The following is a 27,980-nucleotide window of genomic DNA, read 5'->3' on the forward strand; positions in this document are numbered from 1 at the left end:
TGGCTGCTGAAACCTAAACTGGTGAGAAAAGAAAATTCAATTATAGATTATTTAGTGGCCATAGACGAAAACTGCGCTCGGATCGATATACAGGAATGGCTTATGCATCATTAGCAAGAAGAAAAATGCCACCAAAATTTGAAGTCTATAGTCCCTTAAGCATCACTAAATGAACTCGCAGAACAAATAGAACCAGTAATATGATTTGATTTATCCTAAGTTTTCAGGTGAGAAGAGCATGCAATTTTTCACAAAATATATTTGAACGTCTCTGCTGTAAATTCTATTAAAACATGAAAGTAATGCACACATTGTATAATATCAAAAGAAAATGGACTCACTCATATGTTTGCAAAGGACTACTTTTTTGAGTCTAAAAATTCAATTAGCCACAAAAAAAAAAAAAGAAAAAAAAAAAGAAAAAGAAACAGCTTCATAGCTGAGATGGGAAAAATCAACTAAACATACCCTTAAGTAACTTGTACTAACAGTGAACTCAAGAAATTACATTCGTGAAATGCGCGACATTCTTGCATGCTCAATGCTGCCACAGCAAACTGCAGTTCAGGACGATTTACAAAATGTGACTGACTGATATCATTAAATTCTGAATACACAGTTCCAAGACAAATAAAATTAGGTAGACTAGTTACTGGAGTTTCACACTGCTTGAAACGAGTGAAAGTTTCACTTCGAGAGCTGTAGATGATTGAGAAATGGGGTAGGTTTTGCAGCAGCACCAGGACAAAGCGTTTTTGTACTCAAAACTAAATTTATTCTGCCACACCCATGCCTGACTGACAGTGCTCATCTACTCGGTGCTGACAAGGTACAAACAAGTTGAGAAAGCCACAGCCGGTACAGATTTGATACACCATTCAAAGTATGCAAAAAAAACAAATAAAGACAGCATAAATCTATACACAGAGAAATTGCACCTCTCGTAGCTTTTTTTAGCCTTCTAACAAGGTAAACAACCACCCCAAAAGTGCCAGGCCTAGCATGGCTGCCATAACTATAAGACCTGATCTGGAATACAGTCAAATCCACTTATAACATACCGGTTTTAACAATATGTAGGATATAACAATGGACAGCCGCTGCATCGTCAGGTTTATCATGTGTTCTATGGTAAAATAAACCTTTTATTACAATGGTGTCGTATTATATTATCAGTTATGACAGTCAAATATGGTCACTGAATGTCAACAAAAACACGGAGACGCAGCAACCCCTAAAACGAGCACGTACACGGAGACGCCGACAACGCGAATGCAGCAATTAAAAAGAAAAAAAAAAGGGACAGAGCGCGTCACGCTAATGCATTGGTCGGATGCGCCAGGGAATCTTGCATGCTGCGGAGACGCGGGGGAGGAGGGAAGGCATAAGGCGTTACTAGGCACGGCCGCTCTAAGGAAGAGCTTTGAGTTCTCCCCCTCAAGACCGCCCAGGGTTCACTCTCCCTCGAGACCGGCTGTGGCCCTCTCTGCCTCTGCACGGTGGAGCAGTCCATTCTGAAGGTGAACTGACCGTGGTGTGCTGCACTATCCTCTCCTATTTGCTTTGTCCAGGCCCCCACTTCGCAGTTGCACAGGTTTTGCGGGAGGCATGCTGCGGTGCTCGCGCACGTATCTTTCTAGCGTAGTTCTCCTAGTGTGCCATCATCGTTGCCAAATTTGGTGGCAACACTGGTAGTAAAGTCTGGCAACAAGTTAAGTTACACCAGCTGAAACGAAGCCAGCTCCTCCACCATCATGAACTGCTTCAGTAAGGCGGGCCGCTGGGGATGCCGGCGATGCAGAAAGTCGCGAAGCTCCTGCCGACACAGCGATGACCTAACTTTGGTCCACAGTGAGCAGTAGTGATGGCGACGCATTGGGACTTGAGAAATTTTTACATGCCAACGATACAGTAGCAACAGATGAAGAGCTGACAGACGAGGCTATCGTCGCAGCAGTCAATGGTGCAGAGGACGGTGACAGTAGCAACGACGACGATGAACTGAAACCTGTGTAGGTTGCGTCTCACCAGGAGGCTTTGAAAATGATCGACTCCTTGCGGGGCTTTGTTTTTGCTAAGAACCATCCACTGTACTATGTTCAGCAGTTGGATGTCCTGCAGGAAAGAGTCGGCTAGATTGCCGTGAAACAGATGCCGCTTACGGATTACGGGTTTCTTCTCGGTACGAAATAAAAAATGTAAGCTACCTCGTCCTCATTAAATGTGTAGTTTATAATGTTTTCTTTTGTTTTTTTGGCCTAACCCGGTTATATAACAATATTTCCTTGGCACTTCAATATTGTTATAAGTGGGTTTGACTGTATATGCATCGCGTTGAGGTTCTTATGAAGGATGCTTTTTGGTTCGCCACATCAGCAGAGCTGTGTCCGTGTTTAGTTCATCTATTTGCATGGATTATACCTGCAGCCACTGAAGATTTGATGCAGGTACTTCAAAGATGAAGCAAGCCAGATTTAATTTAACTGTTGCATTTCTCTCAATCAGGTGGTTTGAACCATAAGTTTTCCCTGACGTTTTTTTCCCCGCAATGTTTAAAAACCGCATCAATGAGGTGTTACTGCATTACATACCCGGACGTAGAGTAGAATACAAGTGTTACAAAGAAAGCAAAAAAGTTGTTTATAGGTAGGGCTGTTAATTGTCTAGTATATACTGTATTTATTTTTATTTAAAAAGAGTTAGCTATTCGTTTCAGCCTTAGTCATCCTGACAAATCTGCAATACAGCCTTGGTCAGGACCTGTTCCCTAAAACTCTGTGACAAAATTCCTGCTTAATTCCAGCAGTTTAAGTTAACATCAGCTATAATTATTGATTTAAAAAGTATGGCTGCTTGCACCAGACAACAATGTGGTTTCAGTGTCAATGCTGCCCTCTACCTCCACCAGTGTTTTTCTTTTTTTTGATCCACTTTACACAATATCTGGCCTATTTAACAGGACAAGCACAAATTTACACTCTGTACTGTCCTGACACCAAACAAACTTAACTTCACACTGCTTCACAAGACTCACTGCGTCAAGGCTACCTTATGTTAAGCTGAGAACTTCCTCACCGAGGGGCTCTTCAGCCTCTAGCGAAGCGTTCCTTGCTGCTTCCCTTGCGTAAAGCATCTAGAAGCTACCGTCCCACATCCTTACGACAGCTTCCTCAAGTAAGGTTTCAGAGTTTGGTGTTAAGCACAGACTGCACTAACTGACAATTTCTTTTTCTTGCTGCATTATTATTTGAAACTATAAATTTTCCTCTTCTGTGGGGTGCTGTACACTAAAAGTCGAACTAAATGTCATGCTGCCCACAAAGCCAAGTTAACCACAATGGTCATAGCTGCTAATGGTTGGCTCACCATTCTGTCAAAATGGTCTTCAGTTGCAGCTGCTTTATCTAACAGGTCACTGTACTCCAGCTCCTCACAAAGCCTCTGGAAAAGGAAAAATTTTGGTCCACTATGTACTAAAACAACAAACACAAACACCACACTCAATTGGTTAGCAAGAGTACCAGTCCAAACTGCCTATAAGGACACTGGTCTACTCTTCACAGCTTAGCAGGCATAGAAATCATAGCGCAACAAGCCAGGCTAAAAGTAAAAGCCTATCTTAACTATTTCATTAAATGTAGATCCTGATAATAATTAAAATTGGGTATTTTAATATTGCAATTAGGATTTTGCACCACTGAGTCCTTAACCATCTTCAAATAACAACTATGCACAATAACGGCAACATTAATAATGAACTAATGCACATAAAAAAGAAGATTGGCTTATAACTTATTAACACAAAAGCCGATGCAACTCAAACTGCATCTCCATACAATGTCACAAGCAGACCTGCCTCCGACAGCTAAAAAAAAAAAACGTGCCTCACCTGTAACATGTTCAAGGGCTCGTTGATGGTTACCGGCATGCTCACTTTGGACAAATCCTTGCCAATGTTTTTACACAACAAGTTCCACAGGCTGGTGTCGCCCGCATCCGGCTTTGGTGCTGGCAGCTTTGAACGCCGTCCCTGAGTTAGCGGCAGGTGGTCTCGGAGGTTTCCCTCGGCACCGGGCGCATACTCAGTGCCATCGTCTGACACCTCACTGCAAAAGCTGCCCTCTTCTTCTTCTTCCTCCGAAGAGGAACTGCTCAGTGACAGCTTCTCAGCAGCATCAAAGAACTCTGAGGTCGACAGTGCAGACGAGCTCTCATGTGACACCGACTGCTGCACAGGTTGATGCACAAGCTGAGGTGAGACATGGGCAAGGCCGATTAATGTCGATGCTACCAACAGTGCTGCTTAACGGGCTAGCTGGACATCCACACTGAAGCCCACAGCTGGTAATAATAATAAAGACATTTTTGCATCTGCCCAAAATTTATATATGTGTTTATCTTATGCAAACCATTTCATTTACAAGAAGAAACACTGCTGCTTTTAATGCCAGTTTTCAATCAGCACGTTATATGGCGCATTCGCCACTTTTCTTTGAGTGCACATTCACAGTTATAGAACCATTTTCCAATCCTTACAACATTTTTTCATTTAATTTCACCGATAGGATTTAATGTCCTAAAGCGACTCAGGCTGAGGGATGCTGTACCGGAGGGCTTCGGATAATTTCGAGAACCTGGGGTTCTTTAATGTGGGCAGAAATCACACAGTACACGAGTGCACATGCTTTGTTTGCCTGCATCGAAATGCAGCCAACTGAAACTTCTTAGAAAAAAAATAAGTATGAAAACAAATTAAAACCCCAATGACTACAAATGTGCAAATATCAGACACGAAGTAGAAAGAAAATGGTCGATGGCAGACAAGTATTGCAGCCCTTTGTCGGCAGGCCTTTGCCTACCGGACACCGATGCTCACCGTTGGCTCATCAAAACTTTCTGCCGCAGAACCGTCAGGTGCTGGGAAAGCAGATGGATCAGTCTCTTCATGGACCTTTTTGAGGCAGGCCCGCAGGTCATAGTTCTGCTGGACAGCCTAGTAACAAGCAATAAATCATAATCTGAACACTGCACAGAGAGAATAATGCAAAAAAGCTATGCTTACCTGAGTTAGTGCGTTCTTGAGGTTGGCGATCAGAGCAGCGTTGCTGCCGCAACTGGCAGTGGTCTCAGATTCTAAATGCTGCTTGAGGCGCTCCCGCTCAGTCTGCAGGCTGCGCAGCATAGTTCGCAGGCCCGAGTGCACTGCCCAAAACAACACAAGAGAGAGAGAGAGAGAGAAAAAAAAAACAGGGTAGAAGTTTATCTGCCACACAAGGTCTCTTACAAACCTTCTTTGGCCAGGGAAAGGAACTGCTCCATGTGTTTGAAGACGGCTGCCGTGTCGTACGAGCAGTAGGCAGCCAGGGAAGTGCTGTCCGGTACAGGGCCCACTAGCGTCCCATCAGACGCCAGTGACGGATGTGAACAACTCAAGTAGCCCATATCTCGTATTGAAAGCATTGCAGAGCCATCCTGGCGCAAGAAAAAAAAAGCATAGCATTTCATCTGCTTGACAATTTTTATACGAAGCCCCACCCATTTCCCAAAAGTTGCACATTGTTTAAAAGAAAACTTTTCCCTCCTCATTTGCAGGTTTGTGCAGCTCTTCAAGCTGATTACTCATCAGCATTAACAAGCTTCAGCACTACATAGATATTGAATGAAAAAAGTGATAAAGGCAAACAAGCTGCATGAAAATCTCAAAAATACAGTTGCACTTGAAAAATGTAGCGGAGGAGTTTATTTAATTTAATAAACAATGCAGGCAAAGGGTGCGTAAAGTAAAAGAAGTGTCAAATATGAAGTGAAATCGCTAAAAAGTTGCTGAGCCGGCAACAATGAAAACAAGAATGAAAAAGTAAAATAGGTTACATATAAAAATAATGCCACAGACTAATTTTCCCCGTCCCGTGACATTCCAATTAACGACCTTTCATCATAACTCTACGAGATATTTTTACCGCTATTTTGAGCGTATCAACTGAGAAATTGCATAAAATGGGAACATATCAACGAGGTTCCACTGTACTCAAAAGAAACAAGCACAATGAGAACAGTAATTGACTAATAACTCCTGTTTTAAAATATGTGCTTCTCCCATACTCTGGGATTGAAAGTAGTCATCAGGTAGACTGTTATAATCAGATATAGCGCGGGGAAAAAGGGATCTAGTTTGCAGACTGTGGCACTGAATATGTGCTGAAGTCTAAAGCCAGTAAACGGTTCAGAAAGAGGCGCAGTAAATTTAGGCACAGGAACTTGCACCTTGGTTGCAGGGCATGAATTTTGCTACCTGCTATAATAACAGATATGAAACTGGCGCAACCACAATAAGAATATATAAAGTGAACGGCTTGGCGCTCAATTCTTTAAATTTGTTAATGCTTTTAGTGAAGGGGTCCTAGACAATGTAAGAATATCCTAGTTTCAGCCATCAATTCTAGGTCAATTCTAGTAGAAAAGTGTGCCAGAAGCAAACAAAAAGAGGAATAATTTTTTGCACAGTTGTGCTTAACACATGCATCCAGATGCAACAAACTAAAAAAATTAGGAGTGCATCCAGCATATGCAGTGCACAAGTTGCTGCACATGTTATGCGTGTTTTTCATTTCGACCTGTCTTATTCACAAAACAGATCACTGAAATTTAAACTACTGGCCTAGACCAAAGTGTTATTTGTACTAGCATATAGATGCAGCCAGTCCTCATTTAGTTTTATACAATAAACCCTCGATAAAAAGAAGTTACTCCACTGAAACTACCAGCGTGGAAGTCGAACCTTTTATGAGGCTTTTCAAATGATAAATGGGGAAAAAAAAAAAAAAAAAAAGGGCAAAGTGAAGCAAGCTAGAATGTAAATAGGAAAAAAAATATTTTGTAGTTGCACATGAGGCGACCCTATTCATGGCGTGCAAACGCCACTCAAATTCCTGAAGCGTAGCTATTGAAGGCTGATGCATATTCAACTGCGAAAAATATAAATTTGTTACTCGTCTAGGATAATAGCTTTCCACACTAAACTGGCAGGGAAATAACTAACGGGGTTCATTGGGCAACCTTACTGAAGAACTCGAACGTTCACACTTCCTTTGCACAGAAGTGAAGTGAATGTCAACTAGCAAGCTCTAATGACATATTTACGATGTTGCTCACCGACTTTTCAGAACGGTTTGCCTCTGTGAGGTTGTCCATGCTGGCAAAGATGTCATTAGAGGCAGCAGCCTCCTGTGACACTGTGATCTCCACATTCAGCGGCGGCTTTCCGCTGCCGCTACTTCCACTGCTGCCCCCTTTGTTCGCCACACCTGGGTCAGAGTCCTTTTTCCCTCTCCGAATGCGCTTCAGGTGGAACCTCTTGCGGTCCTTTTTCTGACCTCCCACCACATGCTCCATCTCGGGGATCTACAAGAAGTATAAACAGACACACACAATCGTAGTTTTTCTCCCTCCCTGCAGCAATCTGCATGCAAGAGTTCACAAAATATGCAAAAAAACTGCTGTGATCTATCTAATCTTAAACAAGAGCAGCCATTTTTTCCTTCACTGTTTAATACAGCACCAGTAGGAGAGGCTCATCTTTTCCCTAGAATACAGTTGCACCAAGTAGTACTATTGTTCACTTGGCTGAATGCTATGAAGAAAAAAGCAAATTCTTATTCTTTCCATTATCAGTGGTGGAACTGGCAACTGGCTTCTTGTAGCAGCTTTTGTAGCAGAATAAATCGCACCTTTTAGCAGAAATTTTAAGTTTTGTAGCAAAAATTTGAGCTTTTGTAGCAAAAAAAAAGAATGTTTTGTAGCTAAATTTCAAATCTCGAGACTCTAGGCTTGTTTTATTTCTGGAACCCAATTGCTCAGTTGGGTTGGGTTGGGTTAGGTTAGGTTAGGTTAGGTGTTAGGTTAGGTTTGTGGGGTTTAACGTCCCAAAGTGACTCAGGCTATGAGAGACGCCGTAGTGGAGGACTCCGGAAATTTCGACCACCTCGGGTTCTTTAATGTGCACTGAGATCGCACAGCACATGGGCGGCTTACTTTTTGCCTCCATTGAAAAGCGGCCGCTGAGGCCGGGATTCGATCCCGCACCCTTGGGAACAGTAGTCGAGCGCCGTAACCACTGCGCCCCCCCGGCAGTAGGTTAGGTTAGGTTAAGTATAATATAATCAACAATACAAAAGTACAACAAGTCGACTTCTGCTCAGCTGAACGGCTCATCTTGTAAACAACTGGTCAGCGCGAGTACGATGCTGTAGCCGCAAACGGCAAGAGCTGCCAACTTGGGTCTCTCGTTTCGTATGGGACGGTTATGTCAGAATCAGCCTGCCGGGACCCTGGTATTCACGTTACCCCCATAGGCCACTAAGGCATGTTCATATGGCTTGGTTAAAGCGGGGCTTTTCTGCGACTGTCGTTTTAGACGAGATGCCTGGACCAACGCGGTAGGGAGGAGGAAGGGGGCTGCTACTGAACACTTTCTTCAGGAAGGACGCCATGATGCCTACTTGTTTTTCGAGTTGTCTGTGAGCTGCAGTCAACGAAACCTCGCTTTGAAGGAACATAAATGTCGTCGGCTGAAATCCTTATGATCCAGCCTCGAACCTATCTCGCAGATGCACGCTATATGCAACGATAGGTCATATGACATCGGCTGTAATGACGACCATAGCCATGCAAAAACAAGCTTCAAGTTCAAATGCAGTCTAAAGTGCTGTCCTTTCCTTAAAAAGCCCCAAATTAAGCAAACAGGGGGGGTTGCTAAAAACAAAGCAGTTTTTATTCAGAGGGAAGGCATAACAAAATATGCAACTACACTATAAACACTGTAGCCTCGGAAAGAAGGTAGCTAGCTGTCTTAATATAAAAACTCCCTGTAAAAATTCAAAACTGCCGCTTCTTCGCAGCGCACTGCAGGGATTGTGCGTGTGCTTTCCTCATCACAATGAAAATGTCCAAGGGTACTTACTGACCGTATGCAGAGCTGCGAATATACTGAGTACTTGCGCAAGAGTTATTTGCACACACGCGCACCCACACACATGCAGTTATGTGTGACCGAAAAAAATATAACTGTCGAGACTGAGAAAATCTTCTAAAGGGCGTGTAAACGTTGACGTTTGGAATTAAGCTGTGAAATTATACAAGATGTATAACATAAGGGGTTGAACTTAAGGTACAAAAGTGGCCAACAGAGTCCAGTATGCGCACACAGAAGCAGTCAAATACTTAGCGCTCCCTCCGCTGCTACTCAGCTGCCATCGCAGCCCATACCTCACTGGTACGGAAAAAAAAAACAAGGGAAGCAAGCGTGCATATTGCTCCAGCTGTGCTTTGCCGAGGGCAGTTTGAAACCGCGCCGTCTGCGTTGGCCAGCCTGCTCGCACATCCTTTTCTTTGCACACACACACACACAAATGCGCGCGTGTGCAGGGCAGCTCGAGGCTGCCAGGCGTTTGAACATGCTTCGACGGCCAGCCTGCCAGTGCCTCCTTTTACCCTTCCCGCGTATTGGACTTGAGAGATATCTTGCAGTCCCCTCTCACTCCCTCCCAGTAGATCGAAGAAAAAAAAAAAAAAAAAATCACCGGCAGTAGACGCAGAAGTGACGTAGACAAACATCAATTTTGTGCCACGGGATTGTCCACACAGAACCTGCAAAATATTCTTCCACCTTGCACAGTGTTGCCAGCAAATGGCAGTTTCAATTTCCCTGTCGGCAGAGCTATTCAGTGACTTTTGGTGCAGGCATGGCGCAGAAGTAGGCAAAAAATCGATTTTGTAGCAGCATGTGGCAGGATTTCTGATTTGACGCAGCAGTTCTACCACTGCATTATCTATCTCACTTTATGCGTGCTGCTACTTCACTGCCAGCATCGTGACACAATCTTAAAAGGTTCTACTAAGGCCCTACTGCCTTAGTCCTCGAAGGCACTTGGCAATATAATTGACAAAGATCCCGTATGCGAAGACATTCATCTGCATTCTGACCTGCGGAAGAGAAAAAACCCACCTCCAGGTAATTTGAAGAGACTGTGCTAGGACTGTTTTCAATCAGCTGCAGAAGATTGGCCAAATGAAACAACTTTTCTTGAAGCATTGAGGCATCTGTAATGAGAACACAAAACAGCCCATATTAAGCAGAAAAATAAGGAACAGAATGAGAGAATTAATAGTTTTATAACTTTCACACAAATTATGCTAAGCTGAGACATACAAAAAACTAGACTAGAGTGATTAACAAAGAACTACCCCACCATCTGCAAGCGGCCTGCGGACATAACAAACTCCATCAAAAAAAATAGCAAAGAGTAGAAAACTAAATGCACTAAACCAAACAAGCACACACAAACAAATAAAACACAACATTGGTAAACTGCCAAAGGATAGAAGGCAATTAGTACTTCATTTTCCGTGCATTTGTGTGGTAAAAAAGCAAAGCCAGGGAAAGAATGCTTAATAGTTAACTGGCCTTACTCCATTCCACTTTGCACAGGATAAGTCAACATTACACGACCTCAAAGCCAAATTCACCATACTTTTACCACTTGCACATGTCAAATATTAAAAATTCATATTACTACAACGGTCATTCTTACAGTGGTCAATTCAAGACCTCCACCCCAAAAGAATTTCCACTAGTTCAACATTGCTGAACAAGAAACAGTACCTTTGTTGCCATGGTCAATTGCTGATGAGTCCAAGATCCAGGCAGCCACGCGACTCTGCTGCTGGTTCAAAGGGCTGCGAATTAGGCGGGAATTCTCGAGCAGCAAAGCTGAGGATAAACTGCTCAGCTCAAAGCCTGCAAGACAAGAACAAAACATCCCAAGCTTTTTTAGACTTTGGAGCCGACAGCTTGGTACTGCCAAGTTCACACACACTGACAGATAGTTTGAACCCTCGTTCAAACATTTTCCTTCTGCTGAAAGAAGTAACGAAGGAATGGTGCACATGTTGTCGGCACTGATTACAGCTAAGTACACCTTTAATGCAAAAGGTTTCCACTAAAAAAAAAATAATAATACTTTCAACATTGGCAAAAGACTGGCAAAATAAATGTCACTTTCTTCTGCTCACTATGCACAGAAAACTGCTGCAAAAAGCAAGGCAGGAGGATGCAAGAACTTCAGTATCAAACTCAAGAAGACAGAGAAAGCAAATCACTTATTGGAACATAAAATGCCACCAGATCATCTGAATTAAATTTTAACATATGATGGCAGCAATATTTCGGAAGCACCGCGAGAGGCTAAAATCAACTACGAGTTTCTTTCTCTTTTTCCAATTTTTCTTTTTATGCCATCATTGCAAGAATAGAGTTTAACAGTTTTAATTTGTTGTCATAAATGTAAATTATGGTAGCCATACCATATGCCACTGACCAGTACTACTATTATGGCAGCTTTACTTCTTTACAAAAATGAAGCAAGGCATAAATGAAAGGTTAAAATGACTCCACCAAGAATTCAAAATTGTAACTAGTGTGTTGTGCTACTATGCACACATACAAGCACTCTCCAGCATCTCCCCTTAAATTGTTAGGGTTCTAAAACTTTTTTTGCTTCAAGGAACCCCCAAGAGCCTTAATATGCGCCACGGACACTCCCCATCTGCACATTTGGTCGTTACAAGCATCATAACCGCGTGATGTTGGTTGTGAGCGGACCCCTTTTTTGCTTGTAGTACTGCTTAGTTTGTGTTTTAAGCATTCATTTGTTTTCTTGCTTTTTGAAAATTAAATTTTTATTAAATGCCCATCTCTCACTTATGCTATGACCTTTAAAAATGTAGAAAAGCCACTAGTGACTAGCAAATAGAATCCACCAAAGACTGGCGGCAAATAAGGGAATAGCATTTTTAGTTGCACTGCTCGAACTAGGAATGTGGTATGCCTACACAATTTTCGTAATGAATTTCAATGCCAATTCCTGCATACAAACTGAGCCTTAATTATGCAGCGGTTTAGGATAGACCAGTGGTTCTCAAACTGGGTTCGGTTCCATGGGCTGCTTTTGTGGGTTCTATGGGCCCTCACACTGACCTCTCCTCCGTACTTCCTATTTCTGACACTGTTCGACTCCTTGCAAGCGTGGGCAGACACAGTACCTGGTTTGTTAAAACCCAATTTAGAGTGTTGCTCTTCTTATTCAAGCTTATTCCTCATTTTCATGCCATCAGCATCAACACCGTCCTCAGCCCAGACCATGGCAGTGCGCCAATTAAGGTACTGCACTCCAGTAACAGCGCGGGGTGTTTGTTCTCATGGAAGCGCCCGTGACGGTGGCTCACCCGGTGATCTTGGTAGCATGTCAAAATGTTGCTTCGCCATTTTATGTATACTTAGAACCCATGCAAGACCATGCTGGACGGGCATGGTGCACAAGCTGGCATGTTTGGAGCATGTGCACTCTTGCACGTAGCAATTGAAAACGTACATGGGCCTTGCTGCCTACCCAGCCAATCCAAGACAAGACAAAAGCGAAGCATGTTCATTACACTGGACGTTTCAATGGCTTCAGCAGCAAAGTTATGACACCAAAAAGCCCGTTTACGCCGAAAAGCCAGCATCCGCTAAAATACCAAAAAAAAAAAAAAAAAAAAAAAAAAAACAGTGCTGTAACTGGAGCAAGTGCTGAGCAGAAAATGGCCAATGAAAGCCAGGCAAGCTGTCACGTGATTCTGCGCACAGCCCAGCCAGTCAAGGAAACAAGTTGTGAAACATTTGTCTTTCAACTAGCTTTCTGCATTCTTCGATTTAGAGGTATGAGCATGAGTAAAAGATGTGCCTGTGATTGGAAACCAAAAGCAAGAAAACGCATGTATGCTCACAAAATTGAACTAAACAGCAAAACAAGCAAAAAAGGTACATTCACAAGCAACACGACCCAATTGTAACAATTGTGACGACAAACGTGATGGGTTAGGGGAATGTGTTTAGAGGAGTGCACGCGCAGAAATTTTGAGCCCGAGCCCAGCCCATGCCTAACGCTACAGGCCCGTGCCCGGCCCGGCCGTCATGTCATTTTTGCAGTTGAAGCTATGCTACAAAAGGGAATAATTTCAAGGTGATAATTTTTATTAAAGGTCTTGAAATGTTGAGTTCTCACGTTTTAAATGACAAATTCTGAATATATAGAGAGACAGCACATATGTAGAATTAATATGTTATGCAAAAACAACAATTTGTGCATTGAATTCAGGCATTTGCGACGCTCCTCTGGTCGGTCACTGACGGCTACCAAGGATATGTTCTCGACGAGGACGAAAGGCGGGTCTACGTCAGGAAAGAACTCTGAAGCTCTCACGTGGGGAGGACGCGGTAAAATGCTGTGCATTCTGCTTATCGCACTATGGCTGCATTCATGCGCTTTCACAAAAATTGCACGTGCTCGAGATCAGAGTGTCCGGGCACCCGAGACAAATATACCTAGGCCCGGGCTCGGCCCGAGCCCGAGGAAGAGGGCTGCCAAATGGCCCGAGCTGGGTACGGGCTTTTGGCCAGCCCTAGCCCGTGCACAGCTCTAAACGTGTTCCCTTGGCACAAACTGAATGCTGTTGGGGTTCCTTGAGCCAAAAAAGTTTAACAACCCCTGGGCTAGGGAATTCTATCCAGCAGCAATGCAACAGCCTGCCAGCCATATGCTTCTCATATTTCAGCAAAGCCAGAAAGTTGTCCTAATGAAACTCGTGTAATGCCCCCATATAGGGAGCATTCTTAGCACTTAAGTTGATAACTGATGCAGACTGACAGACAACTTTGATAAACAAGCCTCACTATAATACACATTCTTCATAAATTGTTACTTCATTTCACATTTTTCAAAGCACTACCTCCACATTAACAATGCTTCAGCCTAATTATTAAAGCTACTTAAAAAAGATGGAATGCACAGATCTTGAATTAAAACAACTATAAAAGTACTTACAAGTGAAAAACTGCAAAAAAAACTGTATTCACGTAAGCCACAGAAACAGCACCATAACTATGCAGAATCATACCAGGGTGAAACATTTCTAACCACCTGACAATATCGTGTAGATGTGAGGCTTTATACAAGTCTGAGAATGTGATGAGAAAGTGCGCTGACATGATACACTGAACAAGAGAACAGATGTCCTGCATAGTGTTACTTCTTCAGGTCCACAAATTTAATGCTGCCTACGGAATTGCTGCAATTGCTTGCATTATTAGTTGCATTATTAGTATTTTACACCTGCATGTTTAAAATCTGGAGCACAAAAGCACAATTCATATGCAAAAATACTTCAACAGATTTTAACGAAGTATAGCTTATAAGTAAGTACAGATCTTTAATAAATCTTGCACAGTGGTAATAAAATGAGTTAAATACAACAGCCGAGTTCACATCAAGGATGGGCTCTTCTGTCAAAAACATAACTAAAAAACAATGCTTCCAAGTGAAATACTTACAGAACAACCTACTGCACACATCGACACACCACACGAAAAGTTAACAAGAAAGCTTCAGTACACTCAAAAGAACCTAAGGAAGTTTATATAATCAAAGACATGACACGTAACTGGCAAAGTGATTCTGCTGAAAAACATGCAAATGTTCCAAACAGCAACTATAAAATAAACTATCTTCTTTCTGAGTTTTATCACTTGGTTTAGTTTTACACGGAGTAAAAAAATTTGGCAATGAACTGCAATTATCACACTCCTCAGCGCAACAAAACTTTTGGCCAAAAAGTATGAATGGATTGCTATGTAAGCACTGGTGCTTGCATCAAAATATGTGCTTTTTTTTCCCCCTCATGTAAAGAGAAACATGACAAACTTTTGGCCAAAAAGTATGAATGGATTGCTATGTAAGCACTGGTGCTTGCATCAAAATATGTGCTTTTTTTTCCCCCTCATGTAAAGAGAAACATGACAAACTTTTGGCCAAAAAGTACGAATGGATTGCTATGTAAGCACTGGTGCTTGCATCAAAATATGTGCTTTTTTTTCCCCCTCATGTAAAGAGAAACATGACAAACTTTTGGCCAAAAAGTACGAATGGATTGCTATGTAAGCACTGGTGCTTGCATCAAAATATGTGCTTTTTTTTCCCCCTCATGTAAAGAGAAACATGACAAACTTTTGGCCAAAAAGTATGAATGGATTGCTATGTAAGCACTGGTGCTTGCATCAAAATATGTGCTTTTTTTTCCCCCTCATGTAAAGAGAAACATGACAAACTTTTGGCCAAAAAGTACGAATGGATTGCTATGTAAGCACTGGTGCTTGCATCAAAATATGTGCTTTTTTTTCCCCCTCATGTAAAGAGAAACATGACAAACTTTTGGCCAAAAAGTACGAATGGATTGCTATGTAAGCACTGGTGCTTGTATCAAAATATGTGCTTTTTTTTCCCCCTCATGTAAAGAGAAACATGACACCTTTCACAAAACAGAGTGTAGCACAGAAAGTGTTCATGCAAGTACAAAGCTAAGAGTGTAATACAGTGCTACTGCATTAAACCCCATGATTACAAAAGTAGCCTCGGCGGCTGCGCTTCGATGGAGGCAAAACGAAGAGGCATCCGTGTGCTGTGCAATGTCAGCGCACGTTAAAAGATTGTCAGGTGGTCGAAATTTCCGGAGCACTCCACTACGGCGTCTCTCATAGCCTCAGTCGCTTTGGGACGTTAAACCACACAAACAAAACCAAACCAAACAAAAGTAGCAGTGTCAGCCTGGGGCACGGATCTTGATCATTTTAACAATGACAGCAATACACTACTAGTTCAAAACAAAGCTAGTGTTAGCGTGTGCCATTCGGCTCTCTTTCAATGCTGCCTAGTGCCATACAAGCCTTACTGTTATTAAACTACTCAGAACAACATTAAGTATTGCTTGTAAAAGTATCCCTAAAGATAAGAAAGAGCATGCTTATTAGACCCATCACAGTCACTCAACTTGTACGTAAACGCAAACCTGAGGACCAGGTGCTTGTCAGTCACAAAACTCGCAGCCAACCTTACAATGGATGGAAATAGTCAGTGCCAACATTGAATATACCCAAGAGTAAAAGCTGAGCCTCAGCCACATTGTCCATATCCCTCCTATTCTACTTCAGTGCATTCTTGAAGTACAAGCTGTGCCTTGCCAGTTTTACAGGGCCACTTCCCAGAAGAACAGTGCAAAGCATAAACTCTAGAACCCAGCCCACTGACAATGCAAAAGAACAAAAAACGAAAGCTATGCACCACTACAAAAATAACAATATGAATGCAGGGGCACAAAATCAATCAGCATAATAGTAGAGTCAAGAGCAACGTTATGATAACCAATTAACAGCAAAGCCCTTTTTTTATTCATATGAGATTTGAAAGAGCTGGCAAATGCAAATGCAACACATAGTACATACCTGTAGAAACGCCATCGTCATTAAATTTATGAAACTTCGACAATTTTGCTACGACACGTTTTCCATACCATTTTGGCGGCTTTCGTAACCTTCGGATATTATTTCAGCACCTTCTCCAGCTATTGGTATGAATTTAAACTTCAAGCAGATTGCCCACAGCGAATCTACACCCTCATATAAATGCTTTGTTAAAAAAAAAAAATCTACACTTAGCGGCTTAGCGCATCCATCAGATTGAGCCGATAGAGATCTCCGCACATCACTCTGCTGCCTTGCCAGGTGGCGGCCTGGTTGAAAGAAGATTTTACAGGAAGCGGCTGCCCTAAAGATTGAAAGGGGGGAGGGGAATGCTGCAGCAAAAGACATGTTTGGGAAGCATGTTACTTCTTAGAGGAAAGCTGGCACTCCAAATACTCTGTGGAGTAAAAAGCGGTAAACACCTGCTACACAACCTCTGGAACACGGTTGTGTAGTCGTCAGGGGATGTGAAGGGGCTGGGTACGACGACGTGAACGCTTTATAGAGTGGATCATTTGCGGAACGGAAGCAATAAATTTGCCCCACAGGGTTTGTTTTAAACTGCTCCCATACCAGAAATCGAAAAGATGTGTCTACATGTGCCTCGAGTGGTGTTGTGCTCCCACTCTCGCTCTGAAGGGGCTGCAGCCTCATGGCTTCATTTGCAAAACAAAGAAACTCAGTGTAGTGCTTTATGAAGCACCGAGTTAGTGAGGCCAAATTCATCTTTATCGTAAACGCTAACGGGACAGAGAATAGCCTAGAGTTGTGCGTGGGCTCGGACTGGGCCGAAAGCCTGTACCCGACCCGGTCAGTGGGTCGGGCTCAGGCCACTCAAAAGCCCTCCGCGTCGGTCTCGGGCTGGGCCTGGGTTTAAGTCCAAGCACAGGGCCGGGCTAAGGCCCTTTCAGCATCAAGCAAAGCCGGACTTGGGCCTGTGGAGTACGGCCCAGGCCTGGCTCAGGCTTAAAATTTCGCCCAGTGATGACCTCTAGAGCAGCCCTCTCCTGGGCTACATCAGAACATGCGTGGCTAGTCTGGTGCGTGAAACAAGTAACAAAGCATGGTGCAGAATGTATGACACATGCATGCATGGCTCTGACTGGGAGAAGAAAGGTGGCGGGGAACACACAACACAAGCAAAACCAGTTTAGTGGCAAATATGACCGATTCTGCACACCCACCTTTGACGTAATATTGTTTACAACAGGGAGGGCTCTATTCAAAGCAGCACCGCAGTGTGCCCAATGCCAACTACAGCAAAATCTCATTAATTCGACCCCCCTTAATTCGTAAATTCTGATTAACCTTAACTAGGAGCATGGTCCAGGCCGATGCCCGTGTGAGCCTATAGCATCAGACGTTAGTTGGGCTCGCATCTAATGGCTGCTTCCAGTACACTGAAATTGTGTGCTGGTCATGCAGTCTCACCGCACTCCACGCTCACTGCAATGCTTCACTGCGTATATGTACGAGGAAGCACCAAAAACAATAAGGCCGGTTTGCAAAAGCCTTTACGATTTTGGAGCACTATTTAACATTTCCGCAAGTATACGCAAAGCAAAGCACTAGACAAAACTGGAAAAAACCGTCGTTCTCAATACAGTTATACCTCAAATGCTGACAACTGTCATGCACGTGTTTATTAGATAAAATTAGTGCGATGCAAATAGTTAACGGCCGTTTCCTCAAGCCCATTCAATAATTCGAACTTTTGGCTAATTTTAACATTTCTTTCTGGTCCCTTAAAGTCCGAATTATGAGAATTTACTGTATTTAGCACCACTTGCATTTGTGCTGCGATCACTTCATAATGAAACATGACTAGCCTACACTAAAGTGCTTGATTATTTTTGCAAGCTATGTTAAGCCGGCCACAACTATTTTTCTAAAAACTGTTGCATTGCTCTTGGACACTGCACAGAACTCACTGAGGTGATTGCAAACAGCTTTCAAAGCAAATTTCAGCTCACACTGAACTTGAGAAAAACAAAAACAAAGCATGTTTTTACCCACAGTCAAACACTAATATATAACAAGCATGGATATTAAACATTGGCAAAGACTGTTGCAGCCTTGCAGTGACCTGCAGCATGCGCTCATGCCCGCTGTCACAAAGGCAGTGAAAATGGTGACAGCTTTCACTCTGATGTACCATTTTTCATGCTATAGAGCTGCAATGCAGAAAAGCTACCCTAACTGATTCTTGATCTGAAGCTGTTGCGTGCTGTCCAAGCTGTGTGGAAAAGCCAAACAAACAGGCGCTCTCACTTTCTTGCAACCTCCAGAATAGTCGCGAGAACCTTCGAAATAGGACTAAAGCTTCGTAAAATGTCTCTACATTTCCTCAGTAAGCATCGTCCGAGTTACAGTCTCTTCATTGTTAAATTGCACTTCTCTTGCGTGCATATTCTATTAAATTTTACATTACAAATTTTGCCTTACTGAACTATTTCCAGTTACTGAACTATTACTATGAACTATTGTTATAACGATGTTATTACACTGTACTTTTCACAGCATAACTTTTGTTTGCATTCTATCAAAGCAGTTCTGATTGTAAAAAACAAAAAATGAAAGAAAAGCCTCTTACCTCCAGATCCTAACTAATACTTAGCTACACCAGAAATTCATAATTCGAAATAACAAGCAATCAAAGCATTAAAACTGTTTTTACAAAAAAAAAAAAAAAAAGAGGAGCCCCCAACACCAATGCTTTTCAGGTGTGTCATGCTACATTCCTCTTAACTATATTGATATGTGCACTGCACTTTTGTAGTAAGTTTAACTTCCTATTTCATTCTATGCTTTGTAAGTAAACAAAGCTGCCATAGAACAAGCTGCCCTTCAGACTTTTAGCCATCTGCTGATTCAATTATTGAATATTTCAGGTAAAACAGCAGCAAACAAAACAATTAGCAAGCACCAGTCCTTGGGTAAATGGTACATTTATTCAGACCTCAGGAAAAAGTTACAGAAAAATACTTTTTAATCCTACAACCCTACCAAAAACTGTGAGCTGACGGAAGGCTTCAGACAGAGTGCTCACTGCCATGATCATAGGTTAGGTAACTATCAAACAGGCCATGACTAAACATGATTTCAGTGGGTGTGTGCTGCAGGTCATCAAAGAAGCTGCTGTCAGATTGCAAGAACTGAAATGTTTGCAGATTGTCCCTGGGCTCCGATCCAGTTTGTTCAGGTAGCGCAGTGCAGTACTGGGTAGAACTAAAGCCAGACTGGCTTCCTGTCTGAGAGGACATGGAGGTCTGAGCTACAGTTTCCACTGCAACTGCAGCAGGCATTGTTCCTGAAACAGTTGGCTTAGTATCAATGCAGTCAACAAGGTCATCACTAGATTGTGCTGGGTCTGACAGCCAGTTTAAACCTAACTCCTCTTGCTGTTTGGAGGGCGTGTCATTTGGCATACCCAATCCACTACTTAAACATGTCATTGTTGTAGGCTGCTCTATGTCATGATGCCACCTTGACCCTAAAGATAGGGATAAATCTTCCCCATCGGTGCCATTACTTTGGACCGATTGCTGGAGCCCTAACTGAGGCACGAGGCTGGCTACACCCTCACCGTCATTGGAACAAACGCCTTTTCCTTCAGCTGAGCCTAGCTGGCTTTTATCAGTGAGACCAGGAGGCAAGGTGAGGCCCGATGGCCTCCTTACAGGCAACGCTAATGTAGGTTGGGAAAGCTTGCAAGTGGCCAAATTTTCATCATTTTTACTCGATGACGTACCTGGTAAGGTCATGACATCAAGCATTTCTGGTTTAATTTGTTTTTCATGTGCCTCAAGATCATTTTGTTTCTGACATCTCAAATCATTCAATTGCGATGCGGTTTTTTGATGCTGCTTAGCAGTTTCTGATTGGGCAACTTTTTCAGAGTGACCTAGCAGAGCTGCAGCTGACTTATCTGCCGACAATGTGCCCAAAATTACTTGTGCGGTGGGCCTACTCACAGGCTGCTGTTTACATCCTTTCAAAAGCACACGTGGATGGGTATGTCCCACAATCTTTACCGTTGCATTATGCTCTCGTTCAATAACTTCCGCATCTGGCTCCGTACCAACCCCAACATTAGTGCCCTGCCTTAACCTCTGCAAACCGCTGAAGCTTCTGCCATGACGGACAGCCAGAGAATTTAAGTCATTTGGAAACAGTTCATCTTCCGCGAGGTTTCTGTAACTGCCACTGGCGTTTCTAAAGAGGAGCTCATCAAAGATATGCGTTGACGGCATATCTTCTGTAGAACTTCCATGCGTCATAGACTCTGAAAAGTTACTACCAAGTGCTGGGTAAAATGTCACAACCAATGTGTCCGTGTCAATGCCGCAGGTGATGGCACCTCGCCCAATGCTGCTGCTTTGGGCTGTATCATCTGAGGCCTCAGCACTAAGCTTCAGCTCCATGTCCTTGCTCACATTGGTTGATACCTCAGAGACACTTTCACTAGTGCCTGGTGCCACTGGACTCTCGTTTGATCCATCACAGGAGGCCGCAACAAATGAGTCGTTAGCCCCTCTTATGTCTGATGCAACTTCGTTCTTCATAGGCTCTCTGCCGCTTGCACTCGTCGACGGAAGATGAGAAGCAGCGAAAGTGTCAACTTGCGGCCTCTCCCCAGCTGCTACGTCCCTCGCCGACACCTTGACACACTTGCATGTGCGCGAAGAGGGCCTCAGAACAGAGCCAGCAAAGCCGATTTGGGTGCAAGTGCGTGCGCTCAGCATCAGCTCACGATAGCAGTGGTGACGGCGGCAAGCTGGGCTCTCATTTGGGGAACAGTTGCAAAGAGTCAACGCACCTGATGGTCCATTTGCTCCTGGAAGGGTGCCAGAAGTGTCCTCAGCGGCCGGAGATGTCATCTTGGGTGCCTCCCGACTGCCAAACGTTATTTCATGCTGCCGGTAGAGTCGGTGGTGCTGCAGCTGGGACACCCACTGCTGAAACTGCGCCTGGTTTTTCACCTGCAAACCAAGCATTTTTTACTAAGCAACACCTTGGGGCCGGGTGCTGACTTATTTCAGTTACCATCACCGTCTGCCTTGGCTTCTTCATGAAGACTGACAAATACAGTCGGGCCCACTTGTAACAGCCCCACTGAGAAAAAGCACTCACTTAGTATGAATCACTGCGAAGCACAATATAGCTATGGCACTCAGTACTACCAAAGAGACGAACAGCCAAGAGGCACACAGGGCTCCATCACTGTGAACACCACAGGCACCAGGAACTCATATTCAGGACACATGATGCAGCCAGACTTACCACCCCACACATGCATAAGCGTCGTACTAACCTACTGATTTTTGCTTTCTGCTCTGAGAACTTGGAAACGACATCCGTTACATGCGCACAACAATGATAAGCTAAACAAAAAAAAGATCAGCCACGTGAGTGCATCCCCCAGGGGCCTTGCACATGCTTTGAGGTCATTGCATGGCTTGGCTGTGTGGGCAAGCAATCTCGGGGCACCAAATAAAAAAGGTTTGGTTTGGTTTTAGGGTTTAACATCCCAAAGCGACTCAGGCTATGAGAGACGCCGTAGTGGAGGACTACGGAAATTTCGACCACCTGGGGTTCTTTAACGTGCGCTGACATCGCACAGCACACGGGCGCCTTGCTTTTCGCCTCCATCGAAAAGCGGCCGCCGAGGCCGGGATTCAATCCCGCGTCCTTGGGAACAGTAGTCGAGCGCCCTAACCACTGCGCCACCCCGGCGGGGCAAAATAAAATTAAAAAAAAAAAAAAAGGGAGCGCTGCACTTCCTTCCTTCAAACAGCTGACTACAAAGAAATATTATATCTCAGCTCAAGAGAACTATCAGAAGTGATACAAACTCTTTCTGTACTGGACCATGCCTCTTTCATTCACATTAGCCATCACCTGCATCATACACACCAATCGTATCATGAATTCACTCAAAGTCAGATGCCAAAGCCACGCAGTACTGAACCGTCAGTTTATACACGCATGCTGTTGCCATATGGCAAACTGAAATGGTCACTGTGAAGTGCACACAATATAGAACAGACAAAGCATGTGCAGAAAATGCTGTACGTTTAAGACCACTAACTTTCTGCAGTGGAAAATCTTCTTTACTGATGTCCATAACAATAATAGCTTCAAAGAACACAGCAGCGGAACAATAATTCTAGGAAGAATGCCAAAATCTACAATTTTTGAGGAATCACGGGAAACTAGGGGACTTATGTATGCTAAACCAGATATAAAACAGACATGTGCACGGGATGAAGCAATATTAAGACATACGATGAAGTGAGTACTACTTTTAAATGAGATCTGAATGGAAAGACAGTTCAAATGCCTAACATTTGCTAACTATTATTTGTGGCTGGACAGTCGTCCACGTAGCCTGAATAAAAAGGCAAGTTGTAGCTCGAGAGGACAACAAAACCACATATGTCGACTTGTTCGATTAAAAGCATGTTACACAGGTAAAATAGACCTCATTAATTCAAAGCTTGTTGGTAAACTACAGAAAAACTTGAGCAGGTTTTCAAATTACCCGAAAACGAGGCACAACAATGAAGCCATCACAAAACAGTGTTCAACTGCATTCAAAAATCTGCGGCCACCTCCACGTTACCACATAAAGATGCAGTTATGTTGAACAATCAAGTGCTGCTACAATGGAAGACTCATGTTATCAGTCACCACAATTATGATCATGCCAGTTTCACCGCCAATGTAAAATGAAAAATTTCAACTTTCAATGTTAAAAACCTCACATGCATTTTTTCTGCACTTTCTAGAGAACATCAGGTTTTATGTCACACACGGCCAGCTAACATAGCACTAACCTTCAGATGATAGATGAATTCTTCCGCATCAATGTCAATGCGTCGTCCTTTGCTCTTGGTGGAAATCACAGAAAGACCAAGGTCAACAGAACCATGATTTTTTCCCTTTGCCATCTGTAATTAGGAAGCATAGTATCAGCCATAAATAACAAGCCAAAACCACCTGAACACAATACAAAAGAAGAAAAGAAGTGTGTGCTCACATCTGTTGAAGACTTTGCATACGTTAGGATCCCTTTCTCAAGGCAAAAGAACCGCTGCACAGAAAAGAAGGCAGAAGATGTTTTAGATGTGCACTCAGTAATTCAGGAAAAACGGAAACTGAACTAGGTGTGGGCCAAAATGGAAAACAATGGGTACACTTGGAAGCCATGGCATAAAACCAGGCAAACTTTCGAAAAAGCGGGTTCATTATGCGAGTATGGTACTATTTTTTGCAAATGACATATCGTTCATGATCACCACCATCAGCAATGTCCAAATGAAGATGGCCACACCCGTAAATGCGCTTGCTGGCGGTGTGAAAGAATCTGATACGTCAAAGGTGTGAGACACATATGCCAGTACTTTATTTTCCTGTTATGGCGGAAGAAGAAAATTTGCAGACTGTTACTTCAGAAAGCTTCATTGTTGCAGGAGTGTAGTCTGACCACATCTCACTGTACAGAGAAATCAATTGTATGGAGCTTTACGGACGTTGACCAGGGCCTCCAAAATAATTTGTTCTATCAAAAAGTTTGTGCCTGCTGTTCTGATTATTTTAGGGTTCAATCGTACAGAGTTCACATACTTCATCGTAATTAAAACCAGCAGCACACCCACATAATTCAGTCTGCCCCATCATTTGCACACATACTTATTAGGCACATGATTACTCAAAGTAGTAGCTTTACTGAGACAAAAAAAAATGTTTTTCGTGGTGCCAGAAATTTTCAGGCTTCTCAAAACAACGAAATGCCTGTTAGAGACCAGAAGTGGCAATTAAAATTATAGTAACCCTTGTGCAAAGCCAGTGTCTCTAGTGATTTGATGTGAACGCTTCCTACAGACTTCCGTGAGATTGAAATCGAGGGCGACTTAGGAGAAAGTGCATGTTTATACAAAGGGCAGAAAATCCACACAAATTTTTTGCTTTTTTTTTTATGTCGCAGAGGCCAGTTTTTCCATGTTGTTATATTACCTTGTGCCATCCTTTGAGGGGCCACTTGCGGCGCTTGAGCAGGTAGCCCTCGAATTTTCGTGGCTTGTCATCACAACGCTGGCCTGTGCGCAGCCCCTGCATGATTTCCCAATCAGCTGCCCTGCGGCGCCGACTTGAACCACCCGCGGTTGCTGCCGGGGCTTCTGGTCGTGTAGATGCCACATCTGGCGCTGCTCGGCTGCCAGGCTCACTCTGCTGGGAGGCTGGGCTGCTACGGCCAGGGCTGGCTTCCTACAACGTAGTGTTAGTGTACAGTGCAGCAAAGCCAATAAAACTCTAGCCGAGAGAGCATGCCACTGTCGCAGCTTTCTGCATTACATTTCATGAAGTCATCTCAGTTCTGCTTTACCAAACTAGGTTTGGCTCGCAACAATTTAAACTCACAACAATTTGCCCTTTAGCCTAACTGGAACAGCTTTCAGAATTTCGGCTGGCATCTCCACTTTTCATCATCATCCTCATCATCATCAGCCTGACTATACCCACTGCAGGGCGAAGTCCTCTCCTATATTTCTCCAATTAGCCCGGTTCTGTGCTAGCTGCATCCACTTGACCCCTGCGAACTTAACCTTATCCACCCACCTAACTTTCTGCCGCCCCCTGCTACGCTTTTCTTCCTTTCCTTCACTTTTCAGTGCACACTGAAACCAACGAAATCAAACAGCCTTGATTAATAATTAAAACTTCCTGCTTTGTAGCACATAAATGCACCCATGAGATCAGTTTTTGTATGCAAGAAAATGGTAGCTAAATATTGGCCCTCTAAGTACAACCAACAAGCGTAACAGACTGTGGTGATAAGAAGTAGTGTGAGAAAAAACCGTTAACCGTTAAAGAAACACCAGCAACTATGAGCGCACAACAAGCTGCTACCAAATATTTACTAACGTTCTAAACCCTAGCCACATCAAGAAATCAAACTGAATACTGTTTTCTTTTCTTTGCCCCCTGAACAACATATCTCATCAGGTAAACCACAAAACCTTTTCCGGAACAAAGGACCAGCCGTTATATACAAAGCCAAAGATTGTGAGGCTTTTCCACAAGCCCGTTATTAAACAAATGTAAAGGCCAAAAACAAGCTTGTAGGAGCTAAACTTATAGTTTCTATTTTAAGTATTTACATTAAGAATCATCACCTTTTCTCTTAAATCGCAACACGCACAATATTACAAAATATGGATCTAATAAAATAAACGGAGTCTAGAGTCCCAAAAAGTTAGGACAATTGCAAAGCAAAAGGTACTCGTATTTTTTGCTGCAACTTGAGCTCTCCAGAATCACAGCCTTCCCGCTGACACAATTATGGGCAAGCCATTGATTGCTATGCATCTGCCCTTTACAACTGCAGCTTGCGTAGGAGAAATGTTTCTTGCCTTCAGTTAGATATAACCCAATGTGTTCATCCTAATCTGCATATGCAAGGCCAATGCTACAGCTTACCTTGCCCAGAAAATCAGTATTTTTGCACTGTCACAATAACTGGGTTACACACCGAGTCTGAATTGTTGGTGGTGGTGGTAGTTGTGGTGGTGTTTGTAGTAGCAGCAGCAGCAGTGATGGTGGCCATCTCTGGTTGGGGCTCCTCCATGCTGGCACGCCCTCAGAGGGGCCAGAGAGTTGAGGAGTGCGCAAATGGCTGCTGTGGCTCACAAACTACAGAGCCCAGCACTCGGCACATTGCAGCACCCCCGGAGCACCCACATGTGGCCTAGGCCTTTTCCCTGCAATTGCCATGCACACCAAGTGCAATGTTTCAGTAAAAGGAAATGATCCTAATGACACTTTTTTTCTTTATGCTGTGATAAAAATCATTGCAAAGTCTACAAACAAATAAACTTTGTACACAACTTACACCACAGCTATTCCAGCAGATGAAGAGAAATGGGTGAGAGATAAATGATAAACTACAGCGCGGAGCTAAGACGGAAACAGTCTTTGGAAAACAAAGGAAATTTTCAATATCACTGGCACAGTATAAAGCGTTCCAATACTCCGGTGGGCAGCATAGTCCAAACAACCATCTAGTGTGTTTAATCAGCACATCAAAGAGCACACTTGTGTCACGAGTGGCCTAAAGCTTGAAACAACACCTTATCGTGCATGCATGTTCACATGAATCATGAACTCCTCATGCCTCTAAAGTAGTATCAGCCCGACTGTGCAGCAATGATTATGAATTTACAACACATCGCATCATTTCAGTTCTCTCGACAGGTGTGTGGACAACTGTACAACTTGACTAGTACAAGGTTCTAAGAAACATTTAAAAGTGCCTATCTGCAGTGCAACGATGAGAGCACCCTGCAAGCCCAGTACTCATGTGATGCGATGTGCCTTGCTGCAACAGTTTTATGAATAACAAGAACGGTAATCACTGCTTAGACTCTGAAATGAACATACTTGCTTTTCATAGCAATCATTTTCTTACGATTACAAAAAACATTTTAATGCGCAGTGACTGAACACAAGTCTGCACACCACAGCCAGTCATGGTGCATACGAAGTAAACGTGCAAAATTGAAGGTCACAGAGGTAATTTCCACAAGCCTGCGAATAGGGAACACCTACGAGCATATAAAAGAAATGCATGAATATCATGCTTAGCAAATATAGGACCTCCACATATACTACCACTTCCTTGACAAAGGAAGAAAGGTAGAATCCGCACTGCTACACCTGAAGCATGTATTACCAATTAAGGCATTCACTGACATGGTGACTCGTCTGTTTGCCTATTCCTAACAAGCACTGCAAATAAAGATTAATGTCAACATAAACTTATACTGCTTGCTGTCTAGTGTTGAAATATTATTGAGTACATTTAAATGTTGCACACTGCAAGACAATGCAGGTTTTTTGGTGTTTCGATTAATATTTAAATGCCTTTTTGTCATTTTTCAGCAAAACATTTGTATATTACTCACACAAATATTTATGCATATTAAACATGTAAAATAACTGATTAACAATAACTGTGCTGTTGTTAAGGTTGGAAGCTCCACCTCTGTCCTGCCATCTATGTCCTTTCTCTGTCCAAATCGATTAAATGCACACTTGCTTCAAAAGCTGGACAACCTCTATACAGCCACATATGCTGCCAGTTTCCATAGTGTTAGGTATTTTCATGGCCCTGGAGAAACCAACAGTGCATGCCATTTGCTAGCATACTGCATGACCAAGTGCAGTGGCACAGGACAACATTCTGACCAATTTTTGTCCCTGCCTTGCAAAAAGGCATCATGGAGATTTCTTCACTTAACTGGGCATTAAAGGCACAGTATATCTGCACATAAGATGCTTGCTCTACCTCCAAAACAAAACAAAATATAAAGAACACTGGAAACAACCCACACTGCTACACTAACATCATTTCCTCCTTCACGGACTAATTGTAGCCCTATATTGCCCCTTGCTTGCCCCATTCATTTCAGTGTCAGTCAGACCTCAACAATTGAACACTTCTACATTAGTTTCCTTTAAAATGTAGGGAACGAAATATTTCCTGGTATATTTTCAGGTTTCTCCAACATCCATCCATCTCGGCTTTAGA

General features: G+C 43.1%; 1 protein-coding gene across 3 annotated transcripts in view; it reads right to left on the minus strand.

The window, feature by feature from the left end:
- Window positions 1–27,980, minus strand: part of LOC146206090 (oxysterol-binding protein-related protein 6-like) — a 79,674-nt gene that overhangs the window by 23,168 nt on the left and 28,526 nt on the right. For 2 of the 3 annotated variants that reach the window (XM_084590740.1, XM_084590741.1), the window contains exons 3-15: window positions 25,923–26,151; window positions 24,407–24,658; window positions 23,430–23,483; window positions 23,227–23,340; window positions 21,207–21,369; window positions 10,661–10,795; window positions 10,004–10,098; window positions 7,153–7,401; window positions 5,289–5,472; window positions 5,063–5,202; window positions 4,877–4,993; window positions 3,890–4,249; window positions 3,367–3,441 (exon numbers count right to left, since the gene is read on the minus strand). In XM_084590740.1, coding sequence (XP_084446866.1) covers window positions 3,367–3,441; window positions 3,890–4,249; window positions 4,877–4,993; window positions 5,063–5,202; window positions 5,289–5,472; window positions 7,153–7,401; window positions 10,004–10,098; window positions 10,661–10,795; window positions 21,207–21,369; window positions 23,227–23,340; window positions 23,430–23,483; window positions 24,407–24,658; window positions 25,923–26,018 — 2,034 coding nt within the window. In that variant the 5' untranslated portion in view covers window positions 26,019–26,151. The remainder of the gene's footprint in view (window positions 1–3,366; window positions 3,442–3,889; window positions 4,250–4,876; window positions 4,994–5,062; window positions 5,203–5,288; window positions 5,473–7,152; window positions 7,402–10,003; window positions 10,099–10,660; window positions 10,796–21,206; window positions 21,370–23,226; window positions 23,341–23,429; window positions 23,484–24,406; window positions 24,659–25,922; window positions 26,152–27,980) is intronic. The other variant, XM_084590742.1, reaches the window with a different exon arrangement.

This window comes from Amblyomma maculatum, chromosome 1, assembly GCF_055883805.1.
Source record: "Amblyomma maculatum isolate TAMU_Amacu chromosome 1, ASM5588380v1, whole genome shotgun sequence".
Lineage (NCBI taxonomy): Eukaryota > Metazoa > Arthropoda > Arachnida > Ixodida > Ixodidae > Amblyomma > Amblyomma maculatum.